General features: G+C 58.1%; 1 protein-coding gene across 18 annotated transcripts in view; it reads right to left on the reverse strand.

Annotated features, from left to right (window-relative positions):
- Positions 1 to 7,031: 7,031 nt before the first annotated feature.
- EPB41L2 (erythrocyte membrane protein band 4.1 like 2) overlaps positions 7,032 to 27,000 on the reverse strand; it is a 193,055-nt gene continuing 173,086 nt past the window's right edge. For 14 of the 18 annotated variants that reach the window (XM_038526777.1, XM_038526778.1, XM_038526775.1 and 11 more), the window contains 6 exons: positions 26,259 to 26,828; positions 24,290 to 24,412; positions 22,614 to 22,712; positions 20,974 to 21,054; positions 17,461 to 17,570; positions 7,032 to 7,255 (listed from right to left, as the gene is read on the reverse strand). In XM_038526777.1, the coding sequence (XP_038382705.1) occupies positions 17,466 to 17,570; positions 20,974 to 21,054; positions 22,614 to 22,712; positions 24,290 to 24,412; positions 26,259 to 26,828 (978 nt within the window). In that variant the 3' untranslated portion in view covers positions 7,032 to 7,255; positions 17,461 to 17,465. Of the gene's footprint in view, positions 7,256 to 16,801; positions 17,261 to 17,460; positions 17,571 to 20,973; positions 21,055 to 22,613; positions 22,713 to 24,289; positions 24,413 to 26,025; positions 26,829 to 27,000 lie in introns of those variants that run through there. The other 4 variants (XM_038526773.1, XM_038526787.1, XM_038526788.1 and 1 more) reach the window with 4 other exon arrangements.

Consider the following 27,000-nt stretch of genomic DNA (forward strand, 5'->3'; position numbering starts at 1 on the left):
CCCAAATAATCATTATTTTCTTAAAAACAAGTCTATTGAATGCCTGCAAGTTTCCATATGGGGTTAGACCCAAAATAAGGCCCAGTAAGTGATCGCAGTCTGGCCCTCAGTGACGGTTCACGTTCCAGAACAAACATCTCAAGCGCTGAAAATGCGCGGGCGCCCAGATAGCTTTCACCGACCTTCATATGCGTGTCCCGGCGGTCTGCGATCGAGAGGCGGAAAGAACAAGTCCGGACGACGTAAGGGTTAGTGGAAAGCTCGGACTGTGGAACCAAACCAAATGGGGTTTGACTTCCAGATGTCGCCACGGCCACCCGACCTCCTGAGGTCGTTTCTTCGTCTCTAAAACCGGGTCGTAGCAGGAAATAGCCGTCCGGTTGGTGTGGCAGTTGAGTGAGGCGCTACGCACAAGGTTCTCAAGAGCGCCTACCACAAAACTACCGTGATCACTACTCCTGCAGCTTACAACCCCCCCGGAAGCTGTGTTTTGGCACAAGCGTAGCTATGATTAAAAATCACCCTTGTAAGAATTAACTAAGCTGCCCAAATCGTTCACCTGGAGAGCAGGAGAGACCAGAACGGAACTGGGCGGGCGGGCGCCAGAGCCAGGCTTGTCCGCTACCATGCAGACTGCACGTGCGCAGGCACCTGCTGCAGGGGTGCACCCACCGACACGGAGGGGGCGGGGGGAGAACTTTAAGCAAGGCAAGGAGCTGATGAAAGCTCGGAGAGGCTTTGCTCTCCTCACGGGACAGCTTACGAGTGACGGGGACTCCTTACCGCCAAGGCTTTGCCCTGAGTCCCAGAGGCTGCATCCCTTCACCTGGGGCCTCAAGAGGGAGACCTCCGTCGCCTACAGAGGGGGCTCAAGGACGAACTCCGTGTTCTCAAGGCCACCTGGTGTCACCTGCCTGGGGCCTCCCGGTGTGCTCCCTGAGCCAGGGGAGACAAAGGGGGGGGGGGGGGGCGCTGCGCTTGGTGGGCTCCCCCTGGGGCTCTCCGTGCTGGTTCTCGCTCTCCGACTCCTGTCCGTCAGTCTCGCTGCCCAGGTCGCCCATTCTCAGTTCTGCGATGTGTGTCCCGGTTCCTCCGTCACAGCACCCATCGCGTGGTCAGTCTTCGGGGTTACGGGGGAGAGGGACCCATCCCCTCCGGATGAGCCTGCGGCCTAGGGGGGCCCCTCGAGAGCCGCCTTGGCGCCAGCGGTGGTCCCAGGAGGGGGGTGGGCAGTGGGGCCCAGCGTGGCCAGGTGGGCGCAGCACCTGTGGGCCGGGCCCAGCCTGAAGCTTCCAGAGCACAGGTGAACTGGTATCACCTGCCTCAGTGTGTGCGGCCCTGAGTAAGACAAGCGAGGGCGACAGCCACAGGACACCACTGCGAGAATGAGGCGCCTGAGGTGTACACAGCGATTCCCGGTGTGGGCCCTGCCCCGTCCTCCCCACATCCCCTGCTGCAGCTCCCGAGGCCCGGGGAACCCACGCCTGTCGCACCCAGGGCCTGGGTGACTTCTCCAGGGCGGGCACGGTGCCCAGCGGGGGACACGCCGCGTGGGCCCAATCGAGCCAAAGACCCACGAACACACAGCCCCCACTACAGGCTCCTGGTCTCGGCTCTGGATGACCCAGTAACTGCGATTCTGGAAAGAAGACTCTGAGGAGGAGAAGCAGGCCCGGGTCCGAGCGGGCGGGAAGGCAGGGGTATTTGCCGCCGTTCCGGGAAGACCCAGGGGACCCGCGAGGACCTCAGGGGACATTGCATGGCCGCCAGGGGGGTGACACTGGAGCTGCAGAGGCAAGTGGGAGGCCGCAGGTCGCGGGGGGTGGTGACAGCCGGAGTAAGGGGTTCGGGCTGGGCCACCGAATGGAGCTGCATGGGAAGGCACCACTGTCCCCCGCCCTGGGCCACCGGGAGCTCACGGGGTCGGGCGGGTGCGCAGGCGATGAAGGTCGCAACCGTCAGTTCAGTGAAGGACGAGAGGCAGCCGGGGGAGGGCAGCGCCAGCCGATGGCCCCACACAGGTTTGGGGGGACCTGTGTCCTCCTTTGCACCCCCGCCTTGACCTACGACCTGCTTTATCGATGCCGACCCAGTGGGGCCTTAGGGACGCTGATCGTGGGATCGGAACTCACTGAGCTTGCACCTGTCAGGATGACGTGTCCGCCACCGTCGGGAGCATTCATTCACATTCCCGTGGGGGGCGGTGGGGGGTTGGGGGGACCCCGCAGAGGGGAGGTGGGGGACCCTGCAGCTGGGAGGTGGGGGGACCCCGTGCTAATGGCCGGTTGTCCTTCCAGTGGACGAGGAGCAGTGGCTGTGGGCGCGCCGCCAGCGGAGACGCAGGTCCCGGTACCGGGGGGCGCCCAGACCGCGCCGGGGGGGTTGACCTCGGCGGGGTGGCGCATTTCTACCGCCAGACAGCGACGACTATGAAATAAGGTGACCAGCTGCGGCGACAGTGCAACAGAAGCTCAGGTGACTGCCTCGGAACCGCTGTGCCAAGCGGCCGCCCCCAGCGGCTGGGAGCCCAGGCGCAGGTGCTCATCGCAGTGCAGGTGCTCGTCCTGGTGCAGGCGCTGGTCCCGGGGCAGGTGCTCACCTCGGTGCAGGTGCTCGTCCCCAAGCAGGTGCTCACCTTGGTGCAGGTGCTCATCGCAGCACAGGTGCTCCTTCCGGTGTAGGTGCTCCTTGCAGCGCAGGTGCTCACCTCGATGCAGGTCCTCATCCCAGCGCAGGTGCTCATCGCAGCACAGATGCTCATCACAGCGCAGAAGCTCATCGCAGCACAGGTGCTCATCTCGGTGCAGATGCTCATCCCGGTGTAGGTGCTCATGGCCGTGCTGGGAGTCAGGCTTTCCTGGCGGAGCCCCGCGGACTGGACGCCCCGCGCACTGTGACTTCTGCAGGGCCTGGTGTTGCCTGGGGGATGCGGTTTTTAAGTGACATCGCTGAGGATCCCCTCCTGTGGCCCCGAGGGAGCACAGGTGGCGCTGATGCTGGAGTGACGAGGCCCCAGGTCCCCGCGCCCGCTCAGAGGGCATCCTTCGGTCTCGGGGTCTGGCCCGACTTGGCCTCGATCCCCTCCCTGCTGCTTTCACCCATCAGCACCCTGGTGACAGCGCAAGACGAGCGTGTGGGTCTCAAGGTGCGGGTCACGGTGCGGGTGCGTGGCCATGGGGTCCGGGGACAGCGGCTCCAGGACGATGCTCGCCTTGGCCGCGCAGACCGACCGGTCAGCGGCTATTTCCAAACGCCGAGGGATGCCCACGCTTCGGCACGAGCTCTCTTCTCTGTGGGAGGGCGCCCAAGGGCGCGAGGATGACCGGTCGCCAGCACTGAGCTCCAAGCAGGGGTGAGGGAGTAGGGGCCGCCCCGCTCCGGGACCACAGCAGGAGCTCCCTGTGCCCCCCAGAACCCCAGCAGGTGCTCCCCGTCCCCCCTCCAGGACCCCAGCAGGTCTGGCTGTGTCCCCGGCTTCACTTGTGAACCTCCCGAGCTGTTAGCGGCACCGAGTGAGCAGGGGGCGCGGGTTAGAGACGCAGCACCGCGAGGACCAGAGCCAGAGCGCAGCCCTGGACCCAGCTCGCCGGCGCCGCCCCCCCACCGCTGCTCCTGGCGCTTCTCGGCACCGGGCGCTGATGCTGAGCCTCTGGGTGCACTGGGTGCGTCGCGTGAGACCCGATCCCTTGGAGACAGTCCCTCCGGGTCTCTCTGCGTCTGATCACGAGGGGCCTCCCCGCGGGGCTCCCAGGCCTCTGCTGGAGCCACGGGGGGGGGGGACGGCCCCCCACCGGCCCTGGGGGTCTCCTTGCCCCCCGACACCCATGGACGGCGCGGGCCGAGGCTGGGCCGCCAGGGGCGGATTCACGACGCGGCTGCGGGGACCCGGCCACGCACCGGAGGCAGCGCCCGGGGTGGTGTCGCGCCCACCGGCACCTCCAGTGACTCGGGCGCAGGCGGTGCTGTGAGCGGAGGGGCCTCCCGGGGGACCAAGCCCCTCTCCCCGGTGCTAAAGGCGCTGCGCTCTGTCCCCGGCCCGCGAGGGAGCGCCACCCACAGCCACACCTGCACAGGGTCACCGCAGCTCGGGGCAGCTGGGGGCGGCTGGGGGCAGCTGGGGGCGGCTGGGGGGAGCTCGGGGGAGCTGGTGGCGGATGGGGGCAGCTGGGGGGAGCTGGGAGCAGCTGGGGGCGGCTAGGGGCAGCTCGGGGGCGGCTGGGGGCGGCTGGGGGCAGCTCGGGGGTAGCTGGGGGGCAGCTGGAGGCAGCTCAAGGGAGCTCGGGGGCAGTTCGGGACAGCTCGGAGAGCTCGGGGGCAGCTAGGAGGAGCTCGGGGAAGCTCAGGGGCAGCTCAGGGGCAGCTCAGTGGCAGCTCAGGGGCAGCTCGGGGCAGCTCGGGGCGTGCTGGCCGTACCCCCGTCCCTGCGTCCCCTTAGGGACCCCTTCCGCCCCGGGACTCCCAGGCCTCTCCCGGGCCCAGAGGCTCTCAGGGCGGCTCCTACCCCTACTTCGCAAGAACTCCTGTCCCAACTCTTTCCCCAACATGAGACCTTGGGTAAAATCGCGCTCCTTAGGTTGCCTTTTTTTTCCGTGAAAATTCACCAAACAGTAACTGTTGTTACGAGCCACGTAAAGCTGTCCGTGCTGACCTGGCACGTCGGTCGGCAGCCGCGCTGGGACCCCGGCCTGGAGAAACGAGAGGTGCGCGGGCAGGACGTGACCCCTGGGTGTCCTGCTGCGCCCCGAACAGGCGGACTTACCTGGATTTAATTTGACCAGTTAAGAGCCGCGAGCGTTTTCTAGAATTCAGTAGCAACTAAAGAATCAAGGACAGATGCACACGGTCCGACACCAAGAACAGCTTTTCCCTGGAGTCTTAGGTTCTCGCGCAACACGGTGTCTGCTGTCATTCGAGTTCACGACCATTGAACCGTGTCCTGGGCGCCCGGCGGGCTCAGCGGTTAGCGCTGCCTTCGGCCCAGGGCGTGACCCCGGGTCCCGGGATCAAGTCCCACGTCGGGTTCCCCGCACGCAGCTCCTGCCTCTGCCTGTGTCTCTGCCTCTCTCTGTGTCTCTCATGAGTAAATAAATACAATCTTTAAATAATAATAAAAATAAAAACACGTTCTGGAAATTAACTTTCTGAGTTGCTTAGCAGCAGGAGGTCTGGATCACTGCGAGGCTCTTGCTTCCCCCCCCGCCCCCGCCCGCCCATCAGAAGGGACCCGTGGGTTCATCAGAACCTACGCGGCGCGTGAGTGACAAACACAAAACACACATTCGAAACGTTTTATTTATAATCGGCACCAGGCAGATTAGGAATTCAAGTATTCTTTCCGCTGTTGTTTCGATCATTCAAACCCACGTCCCCAAACCCCGGTCACTAAGGGCAGAGGCTCCTCCCTTCCATCCGGATGATGAGCTTTCTGGGAACCTGATGGGGGCTCAGCCGCGACGTCCACGCAGGGCCGCAGGACGCCCAGCATCTGCGCCTGCGCAGGGGACCCTGGGGAGGGGGACGGAGGGGAGGGGCCATGGGGGAGGGAGCAGGGTCAGAGGGTGGGCGGGGGGGCGGGGGGCGGAGGGGGGATAGGGAGGGGCTGTGGGCCGTGGGGGAGGAGGCGGTGGGGGAGGGGGACAGAGGGGAGGGGCCGTGGGGGAGAGGGCGCTGTGGGCGGGGCACAGTCGGCCGCCCGGTGGAGCGGGTCCCGTGACCGGCGGGCGCGCTCTGAGGGCGGCCGTGCATGCGCGGGGCCATGAGGCCACCGGCTCCGCCCCCTCCGCCTCCGCGCGCCTGCGCAGTCCGTGTTCTCGCAGCTGCTTCCGGCCGCCGTGAGGTACGGGCCGGACTGTGAGGACCTGCCGCTCCCGCCCGCGCCTGGGTCGAGCCGCCGGCCGCGCACGCTCGGGAGGGCGGCGGACCCACGTCCCCTGTGTCCCGGGCCCGGGAGGCCGTTAGGGGCGCAGCCGCCGTCCGGCCGGTGCCTCCTGAGGAACAGCGGAGCCGCCGCCCGGGCCTGAGGGCTGCTCCCGGGGTCACAGGGACTTCGGGACGCGGCGGAGGCCCCGCGCTGACAGGGCGTCGTCGGGGGCGGCCTGGGGCGCTCGGCGGGCTCGCGGCCCGAAGGGACGCCCCGGCAGCAACTGGGCCGAAGCCGCCGGCCCGTGGGCAACCTGTGGGGGAAGGCGGCGGCCCCGCTCCTCCCGCCACGGCCCCGCCCCCCGCCGGGGACCCGGGAGCGCCCACAGAGGAGAAGCGACAGGCTGCGGGAACACAGAGCCTTTATTTCACGGCCGCATCACAGCGGGGCGCTCGGAGTACAGGGGAGGCTGCCAGGATGCGAGGCGGGCACCGGCCCGTAAGGCGGTGGGAGCGAAGGAGAGCGCGCCGCCCCGTGGCCGCCGCCCCCCCCCCCCCCCCCCCCCCCCCCCGCTCGGCCTCCGCAGCCCTCTGCCCGCCCGCCCCGCCCGGGCCCGCGCCTGCTCCTACGGGGCCACCGCACAGCACACGCGGCCCACACCAAGCGCCCGGCGCCGGACGCCCGGAAACCTCGTGCCTGGCCGCAAGCACGACGGGCTGGGCCGCCCGGAATGGACGGTCGTGGCGCCTCCTCCCGCGTCGAGAGGCCGGGGCTCCACGCGCAGGGCTCGGCCCTCGCCGCAGGTCCCACGGCTTCGCAGTGGAGGCGCCCGAGAGCCTCAGACGCTAGAGGACCTTCCGGATGCACGGAACGCTCCTGAGCGCAGCGACGTTTCCTCCGCAGCGTGGCCGCTGTGCTCCGAAGACTCCGCTGTTTACCGTGAGAAGTCGAGGGGAAGCGTCCGAAGGTGGGAAAGCCAGCATCGGGATTAGTCACACAGTTTCCTTTCCGCACAACAGCACCTGTTCAGGTGAACAGCACCTCGCCAGCCGGGCTGGCTTTGTTCACCGTCATCGATCAAAATGAGTGACAAAAAGCAGGTAGTTGTACACAAAGTAAACGGGAAACAAAAACAAAACTCCCTAGTTAAAAAAAAAAAGAATCAAGAATGTTTAGAAGTGGTTATAAAACAAAATAATGTATTAAAATGCGGGGGAACAGGATAGACCAGGGCTGTTAGGTAAGGTTTGGTTGTCGGCATTTTAATTCTTCAGGCTCCTGGTCGGGTTACCGGCGTAGCACGGACTGGCGGCAGTAGGGGGGCGGCGCGGACATCTGCGAGGGCCGAAGCTCCTCAGGTTCGCAAAGTCGAGTGTTGTTTAAAAGATGGGTTCTCTAGGAGGAAAAAAAGAGAGAAAGGACTTAAATATTCCAAAGACACAGGCTTGGGGGAAAAACCCACATAAGTACCGTCCCACCCAATTCCCAGTCGGACCACCGACCCTCACGTGCCTGGTCCCACAGCGGGGCCATTCCCGGAGGCCAGCACAACGGCCCACCCGGTGCCCTGCAAGCAGACCGACCCAAGAGCCGCCACGCTCGGGTGACCCTGACCTGCATGGTCCCGAGGGGAAACCGAGGTCAGCTTTTTAAAGCTCGATGCAAGGAAGGAGGAGAAACCAAGTCCGTTTGAGCTCCCTGACGTGAGCAGAAAAGGTGCCTCAGGTGAGGAGAGCGGGCCGAGGCCGGGTGGGAGCGGGGACACAGACCTTGTGGACCAGGAATCGCCCACGGGGCACAGGAGATCCGGGGAAGTGCCAGGACCCCTCTGATACCACACCGAGCAGCACACGCTTGGTCTAGCAGCCCGGGGAGGCCGCACATGGCTGCACACAGCCCAGAGAGGTCGTACACAACCACACATGGCCCCGGGAGGCCGCACAAGGGCCCAGGGAGATCGTACACGGCCGCACACGGTCCAGAGAGGCCACACACAGCTGCACACAGCCCGGGGAGGCTGGCGCAGAGGGCAAGGGGACCCGACAGGGGGACGGGCTCTGTGAGCTTAAAGCAAAGTGAGACATGAGCCCAAGAAACCCTCAGTCGGAGGAAGGGAGGGACTAAAATGGGAGCAGACCAGGGGGCAGACAGGAAAGTAAGGGTGACGTGCTGTCCCGGAAGGAGAAACAGGTTTTGGGAAGGTGACTTTTCACTTCTTAGTTGAGCTGGTCAGACACTTGGCGGGTGGTGGTGACCCAGCGGGCAGTGCGGTGCTCGTCAAGCTCCTTCCAAGAGACGCCGGCCCCGAAGTCGACTGGAACAGACACAATTAAGTCTTGTTTCCCAGGAAAACCCGCCAGCACGGAGACTTCTCTCACTTCCTATGTTAGCTTCCTCTCAGATGTGTCTCCCGCCCGTTACGTGCTTGAGGCTGTTTCACTGCTGGTTCCAGGCAGGGGATGGGGGGGGGGGACAGAATCAGTGGAGCAAACCCAAAGTTTTAGGTTTTAGGTTAGTGATTATGAACAGACACCTGGGGGTGGTGATTGGCACCGATGAAAGATCAGTCACTATCACTGACTTGGGGACCTTGCTGGGACCTCAGTCACAGGATTGCCCCCTGCTCTGGATGAGTGGCTGTGTTCTCCTTGCTCAGTGAACACCCATTGTTCTAGGAACACAGCCGCCACCGCAGCCCAGCTTCTATTAGGAAGGAACCTCCCGCATCAGCAGTGCCTGCAAAGCCACAGAAGATGAGGCTTCCGATCCCATTCTCCACGTCTCCGGACACCATGGCACGGTATTTCACAAACTGGCTTTCACCAAAATTAAAACTTCAATTTAGAAAACAAAGCTAAAATTAAACTTGTAAACAGGAACCAGGAGTACGTAGGAGTTGAATGAAAAGTCTTGATTTCAAAGAGCTTCAACATTTATTGAAATACATGTGGAGAAAGACATAGTTGCCCACGTAAACCCGAAGGTCATTTGCTTTCCTGTATTCACAGACCACTAAGAGGTAAAATAAAGCACCTCCCTTTGCCGGGAGTAAGGATCACAAACGACAACCTGCACACATGCTCACACTGCACACCGCTGCGGAGTGAAGGTTGCATCACTGCGATTTTAGCAGCAGGCACATTTTCCCGTCGTTCCTCAAACAGCAGTGAATCACGTGCAGCTGAGCGGCGGGCAGCGTGTCAGGACAGCCCAGTGGGCCCTCCCCGCTGATGCAGATGCGGGCACTCGTGGGCTGTCTGTGATGGGCGCACCAGCCAACCTCTGCTGCTTCTGGTTCCTGCGGCTCCTGAGGTTCTGAGCCCAGGAGGGGGGCATAGGCCACAACCCCCAAGGCCACTGCTGCACGCTCATCACACATTCGTGCTTTTCCTGTTCCGCCCACGTGTATCCATGAGAAAGAAGGGGAAAAAAACGCTTCACGTTTGGTTTTTGTTGTTTTTCACATTTTGGGTCTAATGACTCCGTCACCCACTCTGATCCCACGGAAGACCGAGCACCGGCTCCTCACACGAACACCACGCACGGTTGCGCTCCTTCCCCAGGGGCGTTCTGTGCTGTGATCACAGCAGCCCGGACACCCTGTCAGGACCGACCACGTGCCTGACTCCCAGCTCCTTCCTTTTGGCGACTTCGTGATGTCCGCCTGGAGTCTGGGGAGGGTGGCGGCAGGAGAAGCGCCAGGTTGCGCGGCAGGGGCTGGAGTCCTGGCCCAGGAAGCAAACGCGTCGCCAGCCCTCGAGGGGGCCAGGCCAGGGGCGACGCTGACCCCCGGCCTTGTCTGAGCCCGCGGCCCCGTCCCGCAGCCCAAGTCCTCGCAGCCACCGCCTGCCTGCCTATGTCGCCTCAGTCGTCGCACATGCTCTCAGGGCACTCGGATTTCCTGGGTGAGCCCGGGGCCAGCGGGCAGCCGGTCAGATTCAAGCACGGGGTGCCAGGGCTCCAGGGACCGCGCTGGCAGCAGGTGGGCTCCAGGCTGTGGCTCTGCTCCACAACCCACGCGCTCAGCTGCCACATGCGCTCGCAAAACCAGGCCACCCAGCCGCGCCGAATTCTGCCAGGTGCTGCAGCCCCTACCCGGACGGGAGCCTCGATAAAAATGTAAAAATGCGGTTTTTATTAAAAATAATTAAAAGGATGCAAGAAACCGTAACATTTGTTTTTGGAGTAAGATTCAGTTACCGTAGGGCAACAGTATAGCCAGAGACCTTAAATATATGAATAAAGATATTTATGTGAGGAATCCAACTATTTCCTAAATAAAAATAAGAACCAGGTGCCAAATGTTTGGTTTTAAATACAAAGGTTTACAGGCTTCAGTTGTTTCTAATGCTAAACTTTCTTTGCTGGGTTTCCCATTTGCAGATTTGATTTTCATTTTTTAATCCACTTCCGTTGGAAGAAAGGAGTCCTGGTGCCAAAAGTGCGAGTAGGATATGTTTCTATTTGGGGGGTGTGCCCGTGGAGTGCAGACGAGGACACCGAATCCAACGTCTTCCTTTCTGGCCGGAGACAGCACGTATCCGAGGAGGCCGGGGAAACGGCTTTGTGTCCCCGTTTGCCGGGCCGTGTTACCGCCGTCCAGGCGCCCGGCCTCCTCAGCCCTCGCATGGCCTGCAGGCCCGTCTCCCAGGGGGCGCACCCCATCCGCCCGCTGCTTCTGCTCCCTAACACGCACGCAGGCACCATTTCACCTCGAAGACTGAAGTCCGTTCAGAGGTTGCTGGGGTCACATCCATTCAGTTGTTTCACTTTCAGGAGTCAATTTGAGATGTTCACCCCAAGTTTCTGTTTAAGAAATGAAAAGCCTACCTTTCCCACAGCCGCGGTTCCCTCCCCCCAGGGAAGGCCCGTCGCGGCCTCTACCCTGTCACCCGTCAAGGCCCTCACCGGCCTTTGGGAGAGGGTGAGCTCTCCTGATGCCACTGGGCTACCAACCGGGTTTCTTTAAAGTCAACGGCAACGTTTCTGTCCGCGTCTCTACACGGCACACTCGAGTTCCTCTACTGGAGGAACTACCACCACCAGCACTTGCAGAACATTCTGTCAGATGAAGACATCGATTTTACCTCATTTTTAAACATGATTATTTTGTGAAATACGGTTTTACGTGTTCACTTAGCTTTAGATCATAGCTGCAACTTCAAAGACACTTTGTACAAAATCAGCTTTTCTAGGATGAAGCGAGTGTTGACGGCACCGCTGGGAGTGTTACTGGAAGGGTTCCCGGCAGGGGCCCTGCGGGCTGCAGCGTGGATTCGGGACGAGCCAGTCCAGCCTGGCCCTGCTGCGAGGCCTGGGCCCCCGGTCCTCGTCCATGCCCTGGGCGGCCGTGAGAACCAACGCAAGTAATAAATGGCGAAGCTCCCCAACAAAGCAGGGCACGGAGCGGGCACTCGGTGATTGTTGTATCGATCTCCATACACAGTATCTCAAATTTTGCCGGGTTCGCTTCCACATTAGGTTCAGTTCTACCCTGCAGGATGCAGGTCCAGCGCCCCCAGCATCAACCGCCCGGCCCAGGTACGTCACCCAGTCCACACGCTTTCCCTTCCACCCTGTGCTCCACCAAGGAAGCCGCCCTCCTGAAGGCCGCCCGGCCTAGACACCGAGGCAGGCGACCTGGAGTCAAGTCTGAGCCCGCAGTGCTGCCAGGGGCGTTGCGGCCTCTGCCTGCCCAGGTCTGCAGGGAGCCCCAGAGCAGCACGCGGGGGACCTGCTCTCGCCGGGCCCTGCCACAGCTCGCCACCCGCCCCATCCTCTGCTCGCCCCCGAGTGCCCGCACTCCGGTGTGGGCATAGGGCCTTCCCTGCTGCCTTCTGGGGGGGATCCTGAGGTGCCATCCCAGCCCTTCCTCGAGGCCTCCCCTACACACCATCTTTTCCTCCGCATGCCATTCTGGGTTTACTCTGTCACAGCGACGATCCTAGTGCTTCAAGCACAAGAGTCTACACTGAGGAGTCTATGAATGGAGGCAACAGGGATGGACGTGCAAGGCAAGAACCAAGAGCAGGGGTCTGGGAGGGAAAACCCAAACTACTGGATTCTATCATCGGGAAGCAAGGTCTAACTGCCTGTCTTCCCCACCACCTCCACCTGCTGATTTCGGGTGGTTTGCAGGCTCATTTCCTGTCTTCGTGTGAAGGAGCCGCATCTATGCTATCCTGGGAGGACACGATAGCTTTCCCAAATCTCTGAAATCTCTGAAAGCTGACAAAGATTCCTCCAATACTTAGTATTTGGCCCTAAGGCATAAGGTCTTCTGCTTCAGTCTCCTAGGTCTAAGTCTCATGGGAACGTGACATGAAGGCGTTTCCCAAAATCTTAAAGCTTCTTTTAAGAAATGAATGGGCTAGAAGAGGTCAGTCAGTGCGCTGTATTCTAGCTACACCTCTATCAGGCTTAGGTTCCTAAGATGAGGGGAGCGGACAGCGTCTCTGCAGCATCAGAGTCACGTTTAGAAAAACTGCATCAAACCGTTGTTTCAGGAAGAAATCCTTTGAAACCACATATGAACAGAACTCACCAAGTACCCGTCTGGTGTTTGCCTAGAACAGGAGGCTCAGTGGGAATCCAAAGGATTCATCTCTAGACCCAACTCACTAGATTATTAGTAAGTTATTAGTTTACTTTTTTTCCCCTAACATTTTTAAATCCAGTATGTTGTTTCCTACTCAGCATGTCTCGATTCCAAACAGCCGGAGGTGAGTACTGGCCACCGTGACGGACGATCCACTCACACCTGCCCCACAGTTGACAAAGCTCGTGATGCTCGGGAGCAAATAACTGCAGGGCCAACGTGTCCGTGAAGGTGACCCTCACGGGGTTAGGGGCGCCTCACACACGTCTTGGTTACCGGAGCACAATTCCCCCAAATGCCACCCCCCCCACGTCCAGAAAGCAGCATCTGGGATGACCAACATGAGAGGCTGTCCAGACGTGACACACGCTCCGCTCTGCCCATGGATGGCATCCGCGGGTCCTGAGTACAGGCGCTGATGCAGATTACTTCATTCTCGAGGCTTCTGTTTAAAAAGTGTTGAGGGAGGGCACCCGGGGGGCTCGGGGTGACCCCAGGGTCCCAGGATCGAGTCCCGTGTCGGGCCCCCCGCAGGTAGCCTGCCGCTCCCTCAGCCTGGGTGTCCGGGTCTCTCGAGGAGGAAGAGAGGAACAAATGCTCCTTCCTCACCAGACTGGCAAAGTCTTAAATTCTTTAAAAAAAGTCTTAGGATTTCAGCGTCAGCAAAGGTGTGGGGCAACAGGGATGCTCGTAAAGTGCAAGTGGGAGCCTCCCCTCGCAGAACGGGATCAGCGGGGGCTCCTCCTCCAAGGCACTCGTCAGTAGGTGCTCGCTTCCCGCCTGGCGTTCCAGTTCATCTTGAAGCCCGGACTCGGAATGGTCAGCTTGAATCCTATGGTCTCCTTCAGAAATCCGTGGTCATGGACACGCGACAGCAAGGGAAGCTTCCTTAATGCGCGCTCTCCTGACCCCCTGCACCTGTGGGCTGTCCCCGCGGCCCAGGTGATTGTACCAGCCTCGCAGGGCACTCGCCCTCCTGGTCAGTTCTCGGGACCCACCCACCCTCTCGGGGCTTCCATGCTCTGGGGCTCCCAGGGTAGCCTCCCGCCCTCTCCCTCCGCCGGCCCCGGGGCAGCCTCACTCCCGCCACAGGCGTCCTCCCTCCAGGATGCGCGCCCTGACCTTCTGACCTGCCCCTCCTGCACAGGACCTGCTAAGACTTCCTGCACCTCCTGACACCCCACCCCCGTGGACGTCCCACCTGCACCTCTTGACACACCGCCCCCACCCCTGTGGATGCCCCACCTGCACCTCCCAACCTCCCTGCATGGACGCCCCACCTTCACCTCCTGACCTCCCCGTGCGGATGCCCCAACTGCACCTCCTGACCCCTGACCTCCCCCTGCAGACGCCCCACCGGCACCTCCTGACACCCCCTCTGCCCCCGTCCCCACGCAGACGCCCCACCTGCGTCTCGGACTCCACGTCTCTGGGAACGGCATTGCAGCGCTTACTTATTCTGGGAGTCAGCGGGATGAAGCCCACTGGCCCCGCGTGTCATAAAGGCCTTCCCCAGAGCCCTGGGAACCACTCCTTAGGGCCTCCCAGCACCCAGTTCACGAAGGCACAGCTGAGGGGCAGGCAGGAGGACCGTCACCCATGCAGGATGCAGACTGCCCTCCCCCCCCCAAACCCGTGGAGCTGCCCCCTCGCACGTGCTGCTCAGCCCACCCGGCCAGGCCCAGCCCAGGCCCCCAGGGCGCCCCCATCCCAACACCACGACACACAGCTTGGCTTTAAGGCGGCTCGGCTGCGAGGAGCAGCCCTGGTGCCCTGGCGCCGGGCCTGACGCCACAGGAACCCCTGACCCGAGCCTGAGGCCCTGCTCCCCTCCCGGGCCATCGTCCACACGGCCTCACAGCTCTCACGGTCATGGGGCACGGCAGCCCTCCGCTTCTCTCCATGAGCCCCAGCCCCTGGAGCTTGGCTTGTAAGGGCCTGGCGGGGCGGCCAGGCCTCTGCAGCTCCCCCGTCCTCCCTCCCCTCCCCCCTTCCTGCCCCCATCCCCCGCCTCCCCCCACGTGTCCTCAACCCGGCCAGGCCTCACTCTGCCCCGCACTCAGGTGCAGGTTCCCGTACCGCATCACGTGCAGAACCACAGCTTGTTTCTCCGTGTTTCTCCCCCCAACAACCCCCGCTGTGGACCCCTCCCTGGGAAGGACAACCCATCTGCTATTTACCACCTTGACGGTCTGAACGCTCAAGGCCTAGCTCTACCCTCACACGCTGGTACTCGTTTAATATTTCTTCAACAGATGAATGGATCTTTCCAAGTTCATCTAGTTTGCTCACCTTCCATGTGAATTTACATTTTACCTGCCCCGATCTGTTTGACGAGGCTGCTTCTAAAGGTGGTCCTGAGACAGGCAAACTTCAAAGGCCGTGCGTGTGCACGTCTGCGTGGTGCGTGTGCCTCTGCGTGGACACAAGCCCACTGCAAAAATGGGTACGGTCCTCGGGGTAACAGACAGAACTGATCCCCTCTAAGACTTATTAAAATGTCACAAATCCAACTGCAGTGTTGGCCACACTCACACTGGGCACTAATTTTCATCTTCTGCTCCTGATCAAGTAACGTAACTTAGCAGAAACACCCAATACTTTTGTATTCGTGTGACACCATGTTCACTCATCACCGTGTCAGGAAAGGCCGGCTGCACCGGACACCCCGGCGGGCCCAGCGTCTCACGGTTTGAGTCTCCATCTCCCGACAGCAGCTAAGAAAGTCCTCAGCCTCGCACATAACACAGCACACCTGTTCAGTCTAGTGGACGTGCTGCTCACACATTTTCAATTATTTCTGCTTGTGGGCCTCTTGAACATCTTGTGTTGAAAACAGCATCTCACGTATAGGGAGTGAGGCTGTGGACAGAAGACGAGCACTGAAAAGTCAGTTGTATCTCCCTAAACCAGCTACAGGGAGAGCAGATTTGTAAGACCTTCTTTGGGTAAAAAATCATACAAGCTTATTGGAAGATATTAAAAAATACCGACATAAATAGAGATATTTTATGTTTGTGGGAAGAAGCGATCCTTACCACACACTGAGCTCCAAACCAGACGCGGTTCCAGTTAAAACACCACCTGGTCATCTCAGAACCAACAATCTGATTCTGAAATTTCTGTGGTACAGAAAGAGCCCAGAACAGACCAGACATCCCTGGAGGAAACACGGCTGGGGAGACACGGCCTACCAGGGACGAAGCCTCATCTTAGAGCTATGGTAACGTGGACGGTATGGCGTCCGAGCAGGGACAGACATACAGACTCACGGAACCACGGGGCCCATGAGGTCCCCACACATACGAGGGACTTGACATGCGACCTGCAGGTGGGGGAGTGATGACAGGCTCAGCACCCAGGGCTGGAAGTGAGGGGGGGTGGACGACGATGGGCTCAGCACCCAGGGCTGGAGGTGGTGGTGGGGACAATGGGCTCAACACACCCAGGGCTGGAGGTGAGGGGGGGTGGATGACCATGGGCTCAGCACCCAGGGCTGGAACACTGGCTACGCCAGCAGGACACGAGCCATCCCCATACAGGAACCATTTCTCATGGACCAAGAGTTGCTATACAGAAGGCGACATTAAGTACGCGAACGACCGCAGCTCTAAACCACAGGGTATGGGGGGCGTGAGACACAAGGGAAAGCGTGATAGTCCCACGTCGTGACCTCTGCTAGTAAGTGCAGCCAGCGCACCAACATACGGACTCGGACAGCAAAGACAGCCACAGCCTGAGGCATTTGCAGCAAAGACACCAAGGGCGGGCTGGTGCGTGGACTCCGCCGGGAGCAGCAAGAACCAGAAAGCCAGGTGTCCTTCACATCAACCAGTTTGGTCAGAGGGGAGGCGGTGCTGTGGCGGGGGCCACGCCGTCCCCAAGGGGGGACATGTGCGTCCTGCGAGGCGCCGTCGACTAACCCATCAGTGTACACATCGCGGTACAAACAGAACGGCAACCCTGGTACACGTGCCGAGCAACAAAACCCACCTCTTCCATGCACCATCGTGGACGTTAGCAGCACTCAACGGTGGTGATCCCATCACATGGGAACAGCGTCACCAGCCGGCTGCCGGCACAGAGGTCGTTTCCGACCTGCTGGCATATGTAAGAATGTCCTCAACACGCTGGTGGCAAGTCCTCGTGTGCATGTCTGCTTATCTCAGATAAATGCTCACGGTGGTTTACATGGCAGGCTCACAAGGTGGGTTTTGCCAAACTGTCCCCAGGAAACAGGACCCGTTTAAAAAGCAGCAGGGGATCGTCACCTTCTCTCTCACAGCCCCCCAACACGAGCTAAAAACAAACTTTGCCGGATGTGTCAGTGAAAACATACACACTGAGTTTTTAATTTGTATTTAAGGATAATGAGGCTGAACAGTTTTGATTGTTCACGTAGCTTCTACATGGTTTGCTGGGTTAATGCTTTGCCCACTGTTCACTCATTTGAGACAGAGACACCGAGGGAGCACGAGCAGGGGGAGAGGCAGAGGGAGCCAGGTCCCTGTGGGAGCCGGAGGTGGGACTCGATCCCGGGACCCCAGGGGCACGGCCTGAGCCCAAGGCAGACACTCACCCGTTGAGCCCCGGGTGCCCCAAGTGCTTGATTTCTGGATGCGACACAAGAGTCCATGATCTGTCCCTGACACGGATGCCCCTCTGCACAGTGAACTGTCACTTCATCCTTTAAGTTCTCAAGGTTCATGAGCCACAGCCATCTTTCCTTTACGCGTCACTCCTCACCCGTGTTGAGGGCTTTAAGGTCAGGCCCCCGTGGTGCCCCTCCCGCAAAGTGCCTCCTGTAAGGCAGACGTCGGTGAAGACAGCCCCTACTGAGGTCCTAGGCAAACAGGACACCCCAGGGCGTCGCTGCAGCCGCCGTCCGCGCCCGTCACCACCACATGCGGGGACCTGGGTGATGAGGTCGGGAGCACCGGGCGGAGCCCAGGCACACACGGTGCCAGGCGCAGTGGCGTCCACGCAGGGCGCCGACTCTTACCTTGCCTACTCCTCCCCTTCGTCCAGCTCCGTCTCCTTGTGCACCACCACTCTCGTCACCGACATGTCGGGGTGCTGCTCCCGGGCTTCCCGGATGGCCTGCGCCAGCGCCTGCGGGGTCAGGACAGAGGACGGTGAGCCAGGCCCTGGCTGCGCCGCTCCCGGGCAGCTCCAGCTCCGGCGCACACGGGAAGCAGGGCCGGCCGCAGGCTGGGGCTCACGGTGGCCGACGCTCTGTTGCCCCACACTTCCCACTTTCCAGTCATTTCAAATAATGACCATGAACAGAAAGAACCTGCGCACTCAAGCCGGCCTCGCGCTCGCAAAGACTGGCAGGACACAGACCCTGAGCTCGTACAGTCACCTGCAGCCCGAGGCCACCACTAAGGTCGTGCAGCTCCCGGAGCAGCGGGGAGGCCCTGGGCCCACCTCCAGCTCCCCCAGGGCCTGCTGTCCTCCTTCAGGGGCCCCCACTGCTGGAGGCCAAGTGTTGCGGGAAAGACCCCCGGAATTCCAGGGCAGCAGCAGGGGGCATATGGCAAGCAGAGTGCAAGAGGCGGCACAGACAGTCCTTCAAGTACAGGTCTCTGCTCCACAGTCAGAACCACCGGGGTGGCGAGGTCAGCGGTCAAGCTCGAGGCCACCGCCGTGGGGCTGCGGGCAAGAGCAGGGCGCGGGGGCCCCCGCCGGCTCACAGGCTCTTCCAGGAAGCAGCGGAGTTTCTTCATATTTTAACAGAAGATAAAGTACGTACAAGTGTCGTGACAAAGTGGACAGATCCGCTCCTCTGCGGGAGAGAGGTTTACAGGTGTTCCAGAGGGAGGCGGCACAGACGGCCCTCAAACTCTAAGAAGACGTCCAGAGCAAGAGGGAAGTCTTGGGGGAAACTATGTGCCTGAACCAAGTGCCCCCCGCCCCGCCCCCCGTCCTCTTCCTCTGTCGTCTGCCTGCGGGGACAAGGGCGCCTCTCATCTGCCATCTGGCCAACAGAGCATGCAGCCTCATTCCACACACACGGAGGTAAAGCTGCAGAGACCTGCATGGTTTTATGCCCAAGACGTCACAAGGAAGCCTGGAAGACGCTGGAGGTACTTAGGTCCCTGCCAGGGAGCAGGTTGTGGGGCGGGGGGCAGCAGCAGGGCGGCCCAGGACCGAGGGGGAATGGGCAATCCGCACGGACGAGCCCGTGTTGCTGTCTGGAGTCCGGTCTGGGAGGAACGGCCGTGCTGGAGCCAGTGCAGGTGCTCACCTCCGCTCCTCCCAAGGAGCTGCCCCGTGAAGCACAGAGGGTGACAGGGAAACAAATGATGCCCAGGGGAAGGGGACACGCGTGACACGCGCCTTGAGTAGCAGGGAAGGAGGGAAAACCGAAAGCCACCCAATGGTCCCCAAACACATGTGAAATCTGTTCACCGTTAGTTCCGTTACTCTGCAGTATCCGCACATGAAACGATATACTGCAAAATGTCAACTTATGAGACAACGGGAGAGGCTGTGCGCAAACGATCACATCCTCCTGCCAAACCGGGAGGTTATTTCACGGCAAAGGAGCAGACACAGTGAGAGGTGAGTGCGGTGCCCCGTCCCGGCATGGAGTGGGTGCACGCGGGGCAGCCGCCTGCGACGCAGCCTCTCAAGCGCAGGACCCCTGTTGTCTCTGCTGCTCAGAGGGAGGGTTTCTCCCCATGGTTACGATTCTCCTGAGACAGGACAAGGGCTGAAGAAGGGGCCGGGACAGCGCAGACCCCACGCGGAGGGCTTCGGCTGTCGGCAGGAAGTGGTTTCCCTCTGCCTGTGAAAACGTGCGTGGTGTCGCTGCAGGCTTTCAGGGGAGGGAGCTTTGTGAGCACCGGGGACAGGCCCGCCTGAAGCCACTTACACGGACTCAAGGAGGTCCATGTGCCTTACAACTACCCGCGAACGTGTCACAGAAGCTTAGCCCCTCTTCTCTCCTCCGGCATCAGCCCTTGGTTTTCAAATGGGTGGACGCGGGACACACCGAGCAAGGCCGTGTCCCTGCCGTCTTGGGTCAGGCTGCGGCCTCCTCCTAAGGGGGGTCAGCAACGGGTGTCCCGCTGGCACTCGCATTTCAGACCCTGTCTTCATCATTTGCTGCTCAGAAGCTGTACTGTCACCACAGGCGGGCCGGCGGGAAGGCCAGGAGGGCGCACGTCCAGTGGCCAGACGGGCAGCAGAAGCAACGACCTGGAAGGCCTGGATTTCCACTTCCTGCCGAAGAGCGCAGGCCCGGGCCTCTCCCCCACAGGGGCCTCTCCCCCCACGGGGGCATACACACTCCCACTAGAGGCCAGCAGGGAAGGGAGCACTTGCTCTGCCCAGACCGTCCCAGCAGAGCATCCCTCCCCGTGCAGAGCGGGAAGCTGGGCCTCCACGGAGTCAGCCAGGCTCCCCCATGGGTAGGCGGGCCCAGCCAGCTACCCCAAGCCCTTATGACAAAGTCCAAGTTCAGAGGCAGGGCAGCCCTTCTCTGACCTCAGAGCACGCTCAGGGATGAGACACATAGGAAAGAGGGAAGCCAAGTCATGTTTACGGGGCTCTAGAAAAACATAGTTTTCTTTTTAGGCAGAGAAGAGCATCTCTGGTCACACAGAGTGAGCTTTTTTAAAAGTGGGACGTCCTGTTCTCCAAACTCTGTTTCCTGAGCTCCACGCTGCATCAGAGCCGGGCAGCGATCATCTGTTCTGACACCCCAGCCGAGATGCTCAACTGAATGTCTCTAACAACTTAAAGAGTTAGGAGTCTTCCATGTTCTGTCTCCCTTTCTGATATTTCCTACCCATTTCTTCTCTGCTTTCCTTTAAAGCAGAGTTAAAGTCACTCTGAAAATCACAAAACAAAAAATTCTCATCAGCTGAGGCCTCGGCCTAAAACTAAAGCTCCTTCCACGTCGCCAGCAGTCCGGCCCTCCTCTCCTGCATTCCTAAGCCACGCACTGCGCTCGGGTAAACAGCAGCTGGAAGCACGATTCTCTTAAGCAGCTTCTGAAGCCACGTATGGGGTCACTTTGTGGGGGGCCTCGGACTTTTCTCCCGCTCCTCGAAGATAGTAATAATCAGGGGACACACCTCAGGTAAATAGCCCAACTTGTCTAACGCTGTAAAAAATACTTTGTGAGCTCCTTAAAGTTGGTCTGAGTCAAACTTGGTGACTTTTCTTAGTGTCATTATGCTGCCATTCAGTTTTTAATCCACGATGGGCCTAAACCCAGGCCCACAAGAATTAACTAATGGTTGCCAGGAATCCTCGCGATTACTTGGACCCGAAAGCACACAGGAAGCCAGTGGGAAATGAACAGCCGTCACGTGCTGCACTGCTTTGGCCTGAGGGGGGCTCCCGGGACAGGCCATGTCTCGGGTGGGATGCGTCTATGCCTAGGAGATGACTCCATCCAGGAGGCACGGGGAGAAGGGGCCAGACACGGGGACACGACCCCACGACACCTGCCAAACTGAGAGACACGGTCACTTTCAGAACCAGAGCCGCGGGTCTTTACCTGGTCATGATCGATGTCTGCATCTCCCGTGATCACGATGCGTTTCTCAATTCTTGTTTCAGATATGCCACCTTTCACAGTCTAAAGGCCATAAAGAAAACAAAATCAAGGAGACAGCACTCATTACAGCACGTTCATGCTCACGGGAGGGGAAGGGAGCAACTGCGCCACGTGGAGAAGACGGGTGTTCCGGAAACTCTATCTTTAAGCTCAACAGAGATTCCTATTGTTAAAGTTGCAGCATCTGTAAGTTGTCCTCAACTGAAAGCAGCTTTAAAACTGACGTATCAAGATTCAGGGAAAATGAAGAGGAGACGGATGCCATTTAATCCAAAAAGTTCCACTGGGACATTCCACTACCATTCCCCTGAGTTTCCGTACCCTCAATCGGCCCATTTGTTAAAACAGGAAAGAAGAAAGGACTCTTTGGTTTATACAGAGTTACAAGGAATCCTAACGATCTGGGTCCCCAGTTTAGGTTTGGGAATTGCTTGGTGTCACCGTTTTGACGGCCTGATTCTCCTACAAATCCACCCGTAATGTTTTCATCTGGTTTAGTGCAGAAGAAAAAAGAGGACTTGGATTTGGTTTAAGGTGAAGATACACGAAGGTGACATAAGGATTTCTGTTTGACGTCTGACCTGACTACAGCCTCTGCATGTCGCCGCGCCTGCCAACAACAACCTGTGAGCAGACCTGGGCAGGAGCCCCACCCGAGCGGCCACGCGGTCCACGGCACAGTCTGGGACACGGAGGCTGACGAGAGCATATGGCTGCGAGCTGAGCCCCGAGAGGGACACAGCCAATCTCTACAACCCCCATCAACTATGTACTAGGCCACACTGATTGCGCTTTTTTGTGAGAGACCAAGCCGACCACTAGCCTGGACAGCCCCATACGCTTTAAAACGAGCGCCACTACCATCTCGTGTTTACGTGGCACTTTTTTAATTTACAAAGTTTCTGGCTGAAATACAGCATAAAGGATACACTGAAAACCTTTAAGCACTAACAAAACGTGAGAGGTAGATGGAAAAGGAAACGTGGGGAGACAACGCTGGAGTCAGAAATCGGGCGATGGCCGTGCGCCTCAGAATCACCGGGGGGCTCGTACGCCCATCCCAGGCTTTTGGTAGATCAGGCCGTGGGGCCGCTGGACACACGCTCCTAACCAGTCCCGGGAGAGCCTGCTGCTGCTGGTCTGGAGACCACACTCAAGAATCACTGGTCATCTGGTGTCAAACCTTTAGAGAATGAGAATGACCTGGAAAAATGCCCCATCTCCAACATATGAACACCTTAGGATCAACGAGGGAAAAATTATGTTCCTTGAACAACTTGCTGAAAATCCTGAATGATGGTCTTGCTTCTGTCAGGAGGCTTCGTGTGTACTTGCCAACCTCGTGCTTCCACTGTTCCCACGCTCCCTCTTTGCTCCTGCAGCGCCCTGACCTACAGCTACGCATGATCTGTTTTTATGCCCTTGTACTTCACATAAGTACATTTGCCAATGGAGCCCAATTTCTTGGATACTTGAAGTCCAGGCACTTTACTCCACGGGGCTATCACTTTGAGGCTGGTGTAGGAACAAGCAGTTCAGAACAGACCCTGTTGGCAAGGTCCCACCCTGGACTGCCTTACCTTGGTGATGTGCGTTGTGGTCGTTGTCGACACGGACTCAGATGTGATGGTTTGCGCCGTCAGTAATGTCCCGGAGTCACCACCAGCCCCGCCGTCAATCTTTGGATAGTTGGAGGGAAAATACAAAGTAATGCTTAATTTCCATCATGTGGCCATAGAAGACCCCTTCCCATCGAACATGCATGCTGTGAGCTCTTCGAGGTCGGCAGTCGGCTTAGCTGCCTGGCCCTTGCATGTCTGTAGCAGTGATTTATGGAGCAGGAGCCTGCTGGCCTTTAAACAGAGTCAAGGCGAAGGCTAAATGCACGTGGAGAGGCAAAGCCCCAGGAGGGAGGGGAAAAAAGGGAAGAATCAAGTAGAAAATGGGACTAAAAGCTACAAGGGTCACGAGACAGTTCGAATGAAGGCCTCTTGCAGAAGCTGGAAAGAGAAACTAAAGAGCCAGACAGAACAGGGTCCACAGTGGCTGCGAGTGCTGAGTTCGTACATGTTTTCTCATCTATGGAGCAAGAGAACCAGACTAGGATGGCGTAGACCCACTGATGTGGCTGTCGGCTTATCTCTAGTCGTTGCTGGAATACTTGGGATGAACTTACACGTGGACACACACTTTACTATGCGTGCAGCCTTGTGTTCTCTCTGTACGTATGTATAAACCCCACACATGTCTCTAATCGGGTTTTAACTTGTTTGCCTTGATACTAACAAGGCAGAAAGTTCTAGAGTTTACCAGGGCAAATATGGAACAAATTAGTGGCCTAAGCGTATACGTGAAGGTCACCAACACACTCATCTCCCACGTCCTGATGTTGACGCAAGGCAATAACCAGGAAGCCCAGAGCCTGAGTTACGGGGAAGTTCCTGTCAAATGTAAGCCATGTATCTGCATCTACCGGGGCACTTACTGTACTCCTGACACGCGAGTGCGTGCTCTCCCTCAACAGCTAATCCTGAGAAACCTGCGTTTGCATGGTTCTATGTACACACACGGATAACACATCTAGGATAATTTAGAGGAGTATTTGAACACGCCCACGGTAAACCTTTTAAAAAGATTTCTGGAGAGGTCAATGATCTGCCATCCCCCAGCACGGGCTGATCTGAGCTAGGATACTAAGCTCCTCAGTCGAGGAACAGTTGTATGGATGTCTAAGCAGTTCCATGTCGAAATAATGAATCAGTATCTGCATAAGGTCTAAATCAAGATCTCAAATTAAGCATATAAATCTGATCGTTACTTTGACCCACGGTATCGTATTTACTAAGATCAACAATGCGTCTTCAGAAAATAATTCCACGTGTAGCAGCAGCAGTGACCGTGTGTTACATGTGGCGAGCAGGAGTGGGGACTGCATCTACCCACGTGGAGCTGCAGGGGTGGGCGGCAGGATGAGGAAAGCCTCAAGGTTACCGGTCCTCAAGTTAGGTCAGACCCAATGAATTCTGTAAGATGATCTCATTCCCAAGTGTGTACCAGCATGCCCATCCTTCACAAGCACATGTACGCTGCCTGCCCCCACCCGCCCCCGACTGTCGCGATCTAAGACAGGATATGGCAAGTTGGAGTGCAGTGAAGACACCAGGATGCGCAACATTACATCAAAGTCAGAAACATGTAAAAACGGACACAAAGCAAGGAAAAGAACTCAAATAGTCCAAATCTAGAGTTTTTGTACCTGTGGAGACTCATATGTGATGGTTTTGGTCTCAGTTTGGACAATAGGGACTTCCTTGGTGGAGATTTCTGTCCTTTGTGAGGCATCAGAAATTGTTACCATCTCTGTTTTTACCACTGGTGGCTGAGGCAGAAAGGAAGGGAAAAATAAATTCTAGACGTCACAAAGTAAGTGTTTAACGGAGCCTTCAAAAATAATTGTAAAAAAAAAAAAAAATCCAAACACACACTCATGCACAAGAGTTAAGATAAATAAAACAAAAGACACAAGAGAAAAACAGTTTCCTTAAAAAATCACACGTGTGCGCGTCTGGAGAATCGGCTACCACGATGGCTCCCTAACTCACGGCACACTTCCCATTACTGCCGTCCCATCGCATGTCAACCGTGGCGCGTGCAGCGAGACTGGCACTGCAGCGTTGCAGCACGTTGTAACAAGATGGAAAAGAGAACCAAACAGAGCGAACTATGTGACGTGACTGGTCTCCGTGTTCCTGCAGCTTAAAGAACCACACGGTGTGCGTGAAGGCTCGTGGTCTTCACCTGGCACATCAGCTACGGGGACTAGGGTTTTCCCCAAAAAGACTCTTCTACTCCATCGACAGACTTTCTACTTTGAGTATCTTCCAGTAGCATTTTTTTTTTCCACTTACACTGGTCTAAGGCTTGCAGTGCTTCTTCTGCGTTACAGAAGTTAAAATGTTACATCTAGAATTCTCCACCAACATTGCATGACGGCTTTGAACAGTTAAAACATTAAGGAACAGGGTCAGGCCTTTGCAGTGTCCTCTGCTGGGCACGTGCATTTACTGCACCACAGACCACGCTGCTACCAAAATACTACAGGCACTTGCCTTGAGAGAATATTCCCAAATGTAATTATTTAAAGAGGAACAGCCATATAGTAAACGCAGGAAATAATAGTTCAGAGCGTCCAAAGACTCTTGAAATGTCTTCTCTGAAGCACAAAGTTTAAAATATAGTAAAAATCCATTTAATTATTTCAAGATAAAGTCACTTCGAGATTTTCCAGCCCATCAAAGGGAGCAAATAGTGCCTAAAGATTTAGGATAGTGCCTAAATCGTGGGCATTTGGTTTTAGGAAGAAGGAAGTCCTATGGAGGGAAACCCCCACTCAGCATAACTTTGACTCCCCTTTGAGGGACACTCGCACCTTGTGACCAAGACCTAACCTACCAAGAGCCTGGAAAGTTCTCTTTCTTGAAGAGAAAGTGTTACAACAGTCCTATCCGATGTAGATAATCCACAAAACAGACAAAAACTTGCAAATGCCCCAGAATTGAGGACAGGACAGAAGGAGAAGGGTGTCCTCCTATCCACCCGGCCAGCCCTCCGCTGCTACCGGGAAGGAAAATGCTCCTAGCTGGTCTGTACGCTCCCTGGGGCCTAAGGACGGCCGGCACAGTGGTATTCAGGGAATGGGTTGTCGTCACTGCCGGATGCTGACCTCCCAGCACCACGGTCACCATGACCAGCTGCCATTTCTAAAAATGTAAAGCTGAAGGGAGAAGGAGCCAAAAAGTGAGACCCAATCACGACAAGAGCCACACGCACACAAACACGCTGCCCGTGGGTCAGCGATGCAGGTACAATGTGCTAATCAAACCAACGAAGAAGGCATTTAGCACGAGGAGGCGGTGCGACTACTGACAAACCGCTGGAAACACCCAGAACATGCACAGAAAACGTCAAGTGTGAAAGGAGAAGGGAAAGCACCCCGGTCGGCTGCTGAAGGCGGGTTTACTGTCAGGTGGATCCAGGTGCAGTAAAGAAGCCAGACCCCGACCGGAGCCGCGGAAACCCTAGAGAGCAGTGCTCCCGCTTCCTCCCGAGAGCAAGACCAGGGCCTCGTAGGAGCAGCTGGAGGCGGGTCGGGAGGACAGAAGGCAGGCGCTGTTCCCCTGGGGGCCAGCTCTAGAGTTTCGCTCCCGCTCGGGCCTCCCATTTACCTCTGAACAACAAATAATTTGTGGCAAAACATCAAGGTCAACAGGAGACACCTCTCCGTTAACTTTATGCTGCTCGTCCTCCGCGTCTTCGCTGCCGTCTTGCTTAGCGGCGCCTCCGTCTACACGCTTCTCTGCAGGGCTCCCGGGGGCCACCGGGCTTTCCTGGCTCTCGGCTCGCACTGCGCTCACACTGGCACCTGCCTGCGAGCCGGGGCTGCCTTGGGGCGCTGGCGCCTCCCTCTCTACCACCTGGGCTGCTCGGCCGGCTCCTTCCTCCACCTCCTCCTCCTCCTCCTCCTCCTCCTGCTCTTCCCTGATGGTGCCCGGGGTCACGCGGTGGTGGGGCCGGTACTCGCCCACGTCTTCCTCCTCGCTCTCACTGCCGCCGCTGCTCTCAGAAGACAGGGAGGTGGAGTCCTTCTGTGTCACGGGCTCCACCTTACGCGTGGCCCCAGGACCACTCCCAGGTGATAGCTCTTTACCGTTCAGCTCTTCCGCGATTACTCTTTCGTCTTTCCCAACCTCTGCCTGCTTCTTCTCCTCCACTACATTCAGAGTCTCATGTGAACTCTGTATGAGAAAAAAAATGGATGAGGGAAAACAAAATACATGAATAAATTAAAAAAAAAAAAAAACGACGGAAACCAAAGTTAACTGATGGTGGTAGGTTCATGTCATGGAGAAAAAAAATAAAGATGATTATGATGGCTGACTGAAAGGGAAGCAGGGGAGCGGGGAGTCA

This window comes from Canis lupus, chromosome 1 (assembly GCF_011100685.1).
Source record: "Canis lupus familiaris isolate Mischka breed German Shepherd chromosome 1, alternate assembly UU_Cfam_GSD_1.0, whole genome shotgun sequence".
NCBI classification, from domain to species: Eukaryota; Metazoa; Chordata; class Mammalia; order Carnivora; family Canidae; genus Canis; species Canis lupus.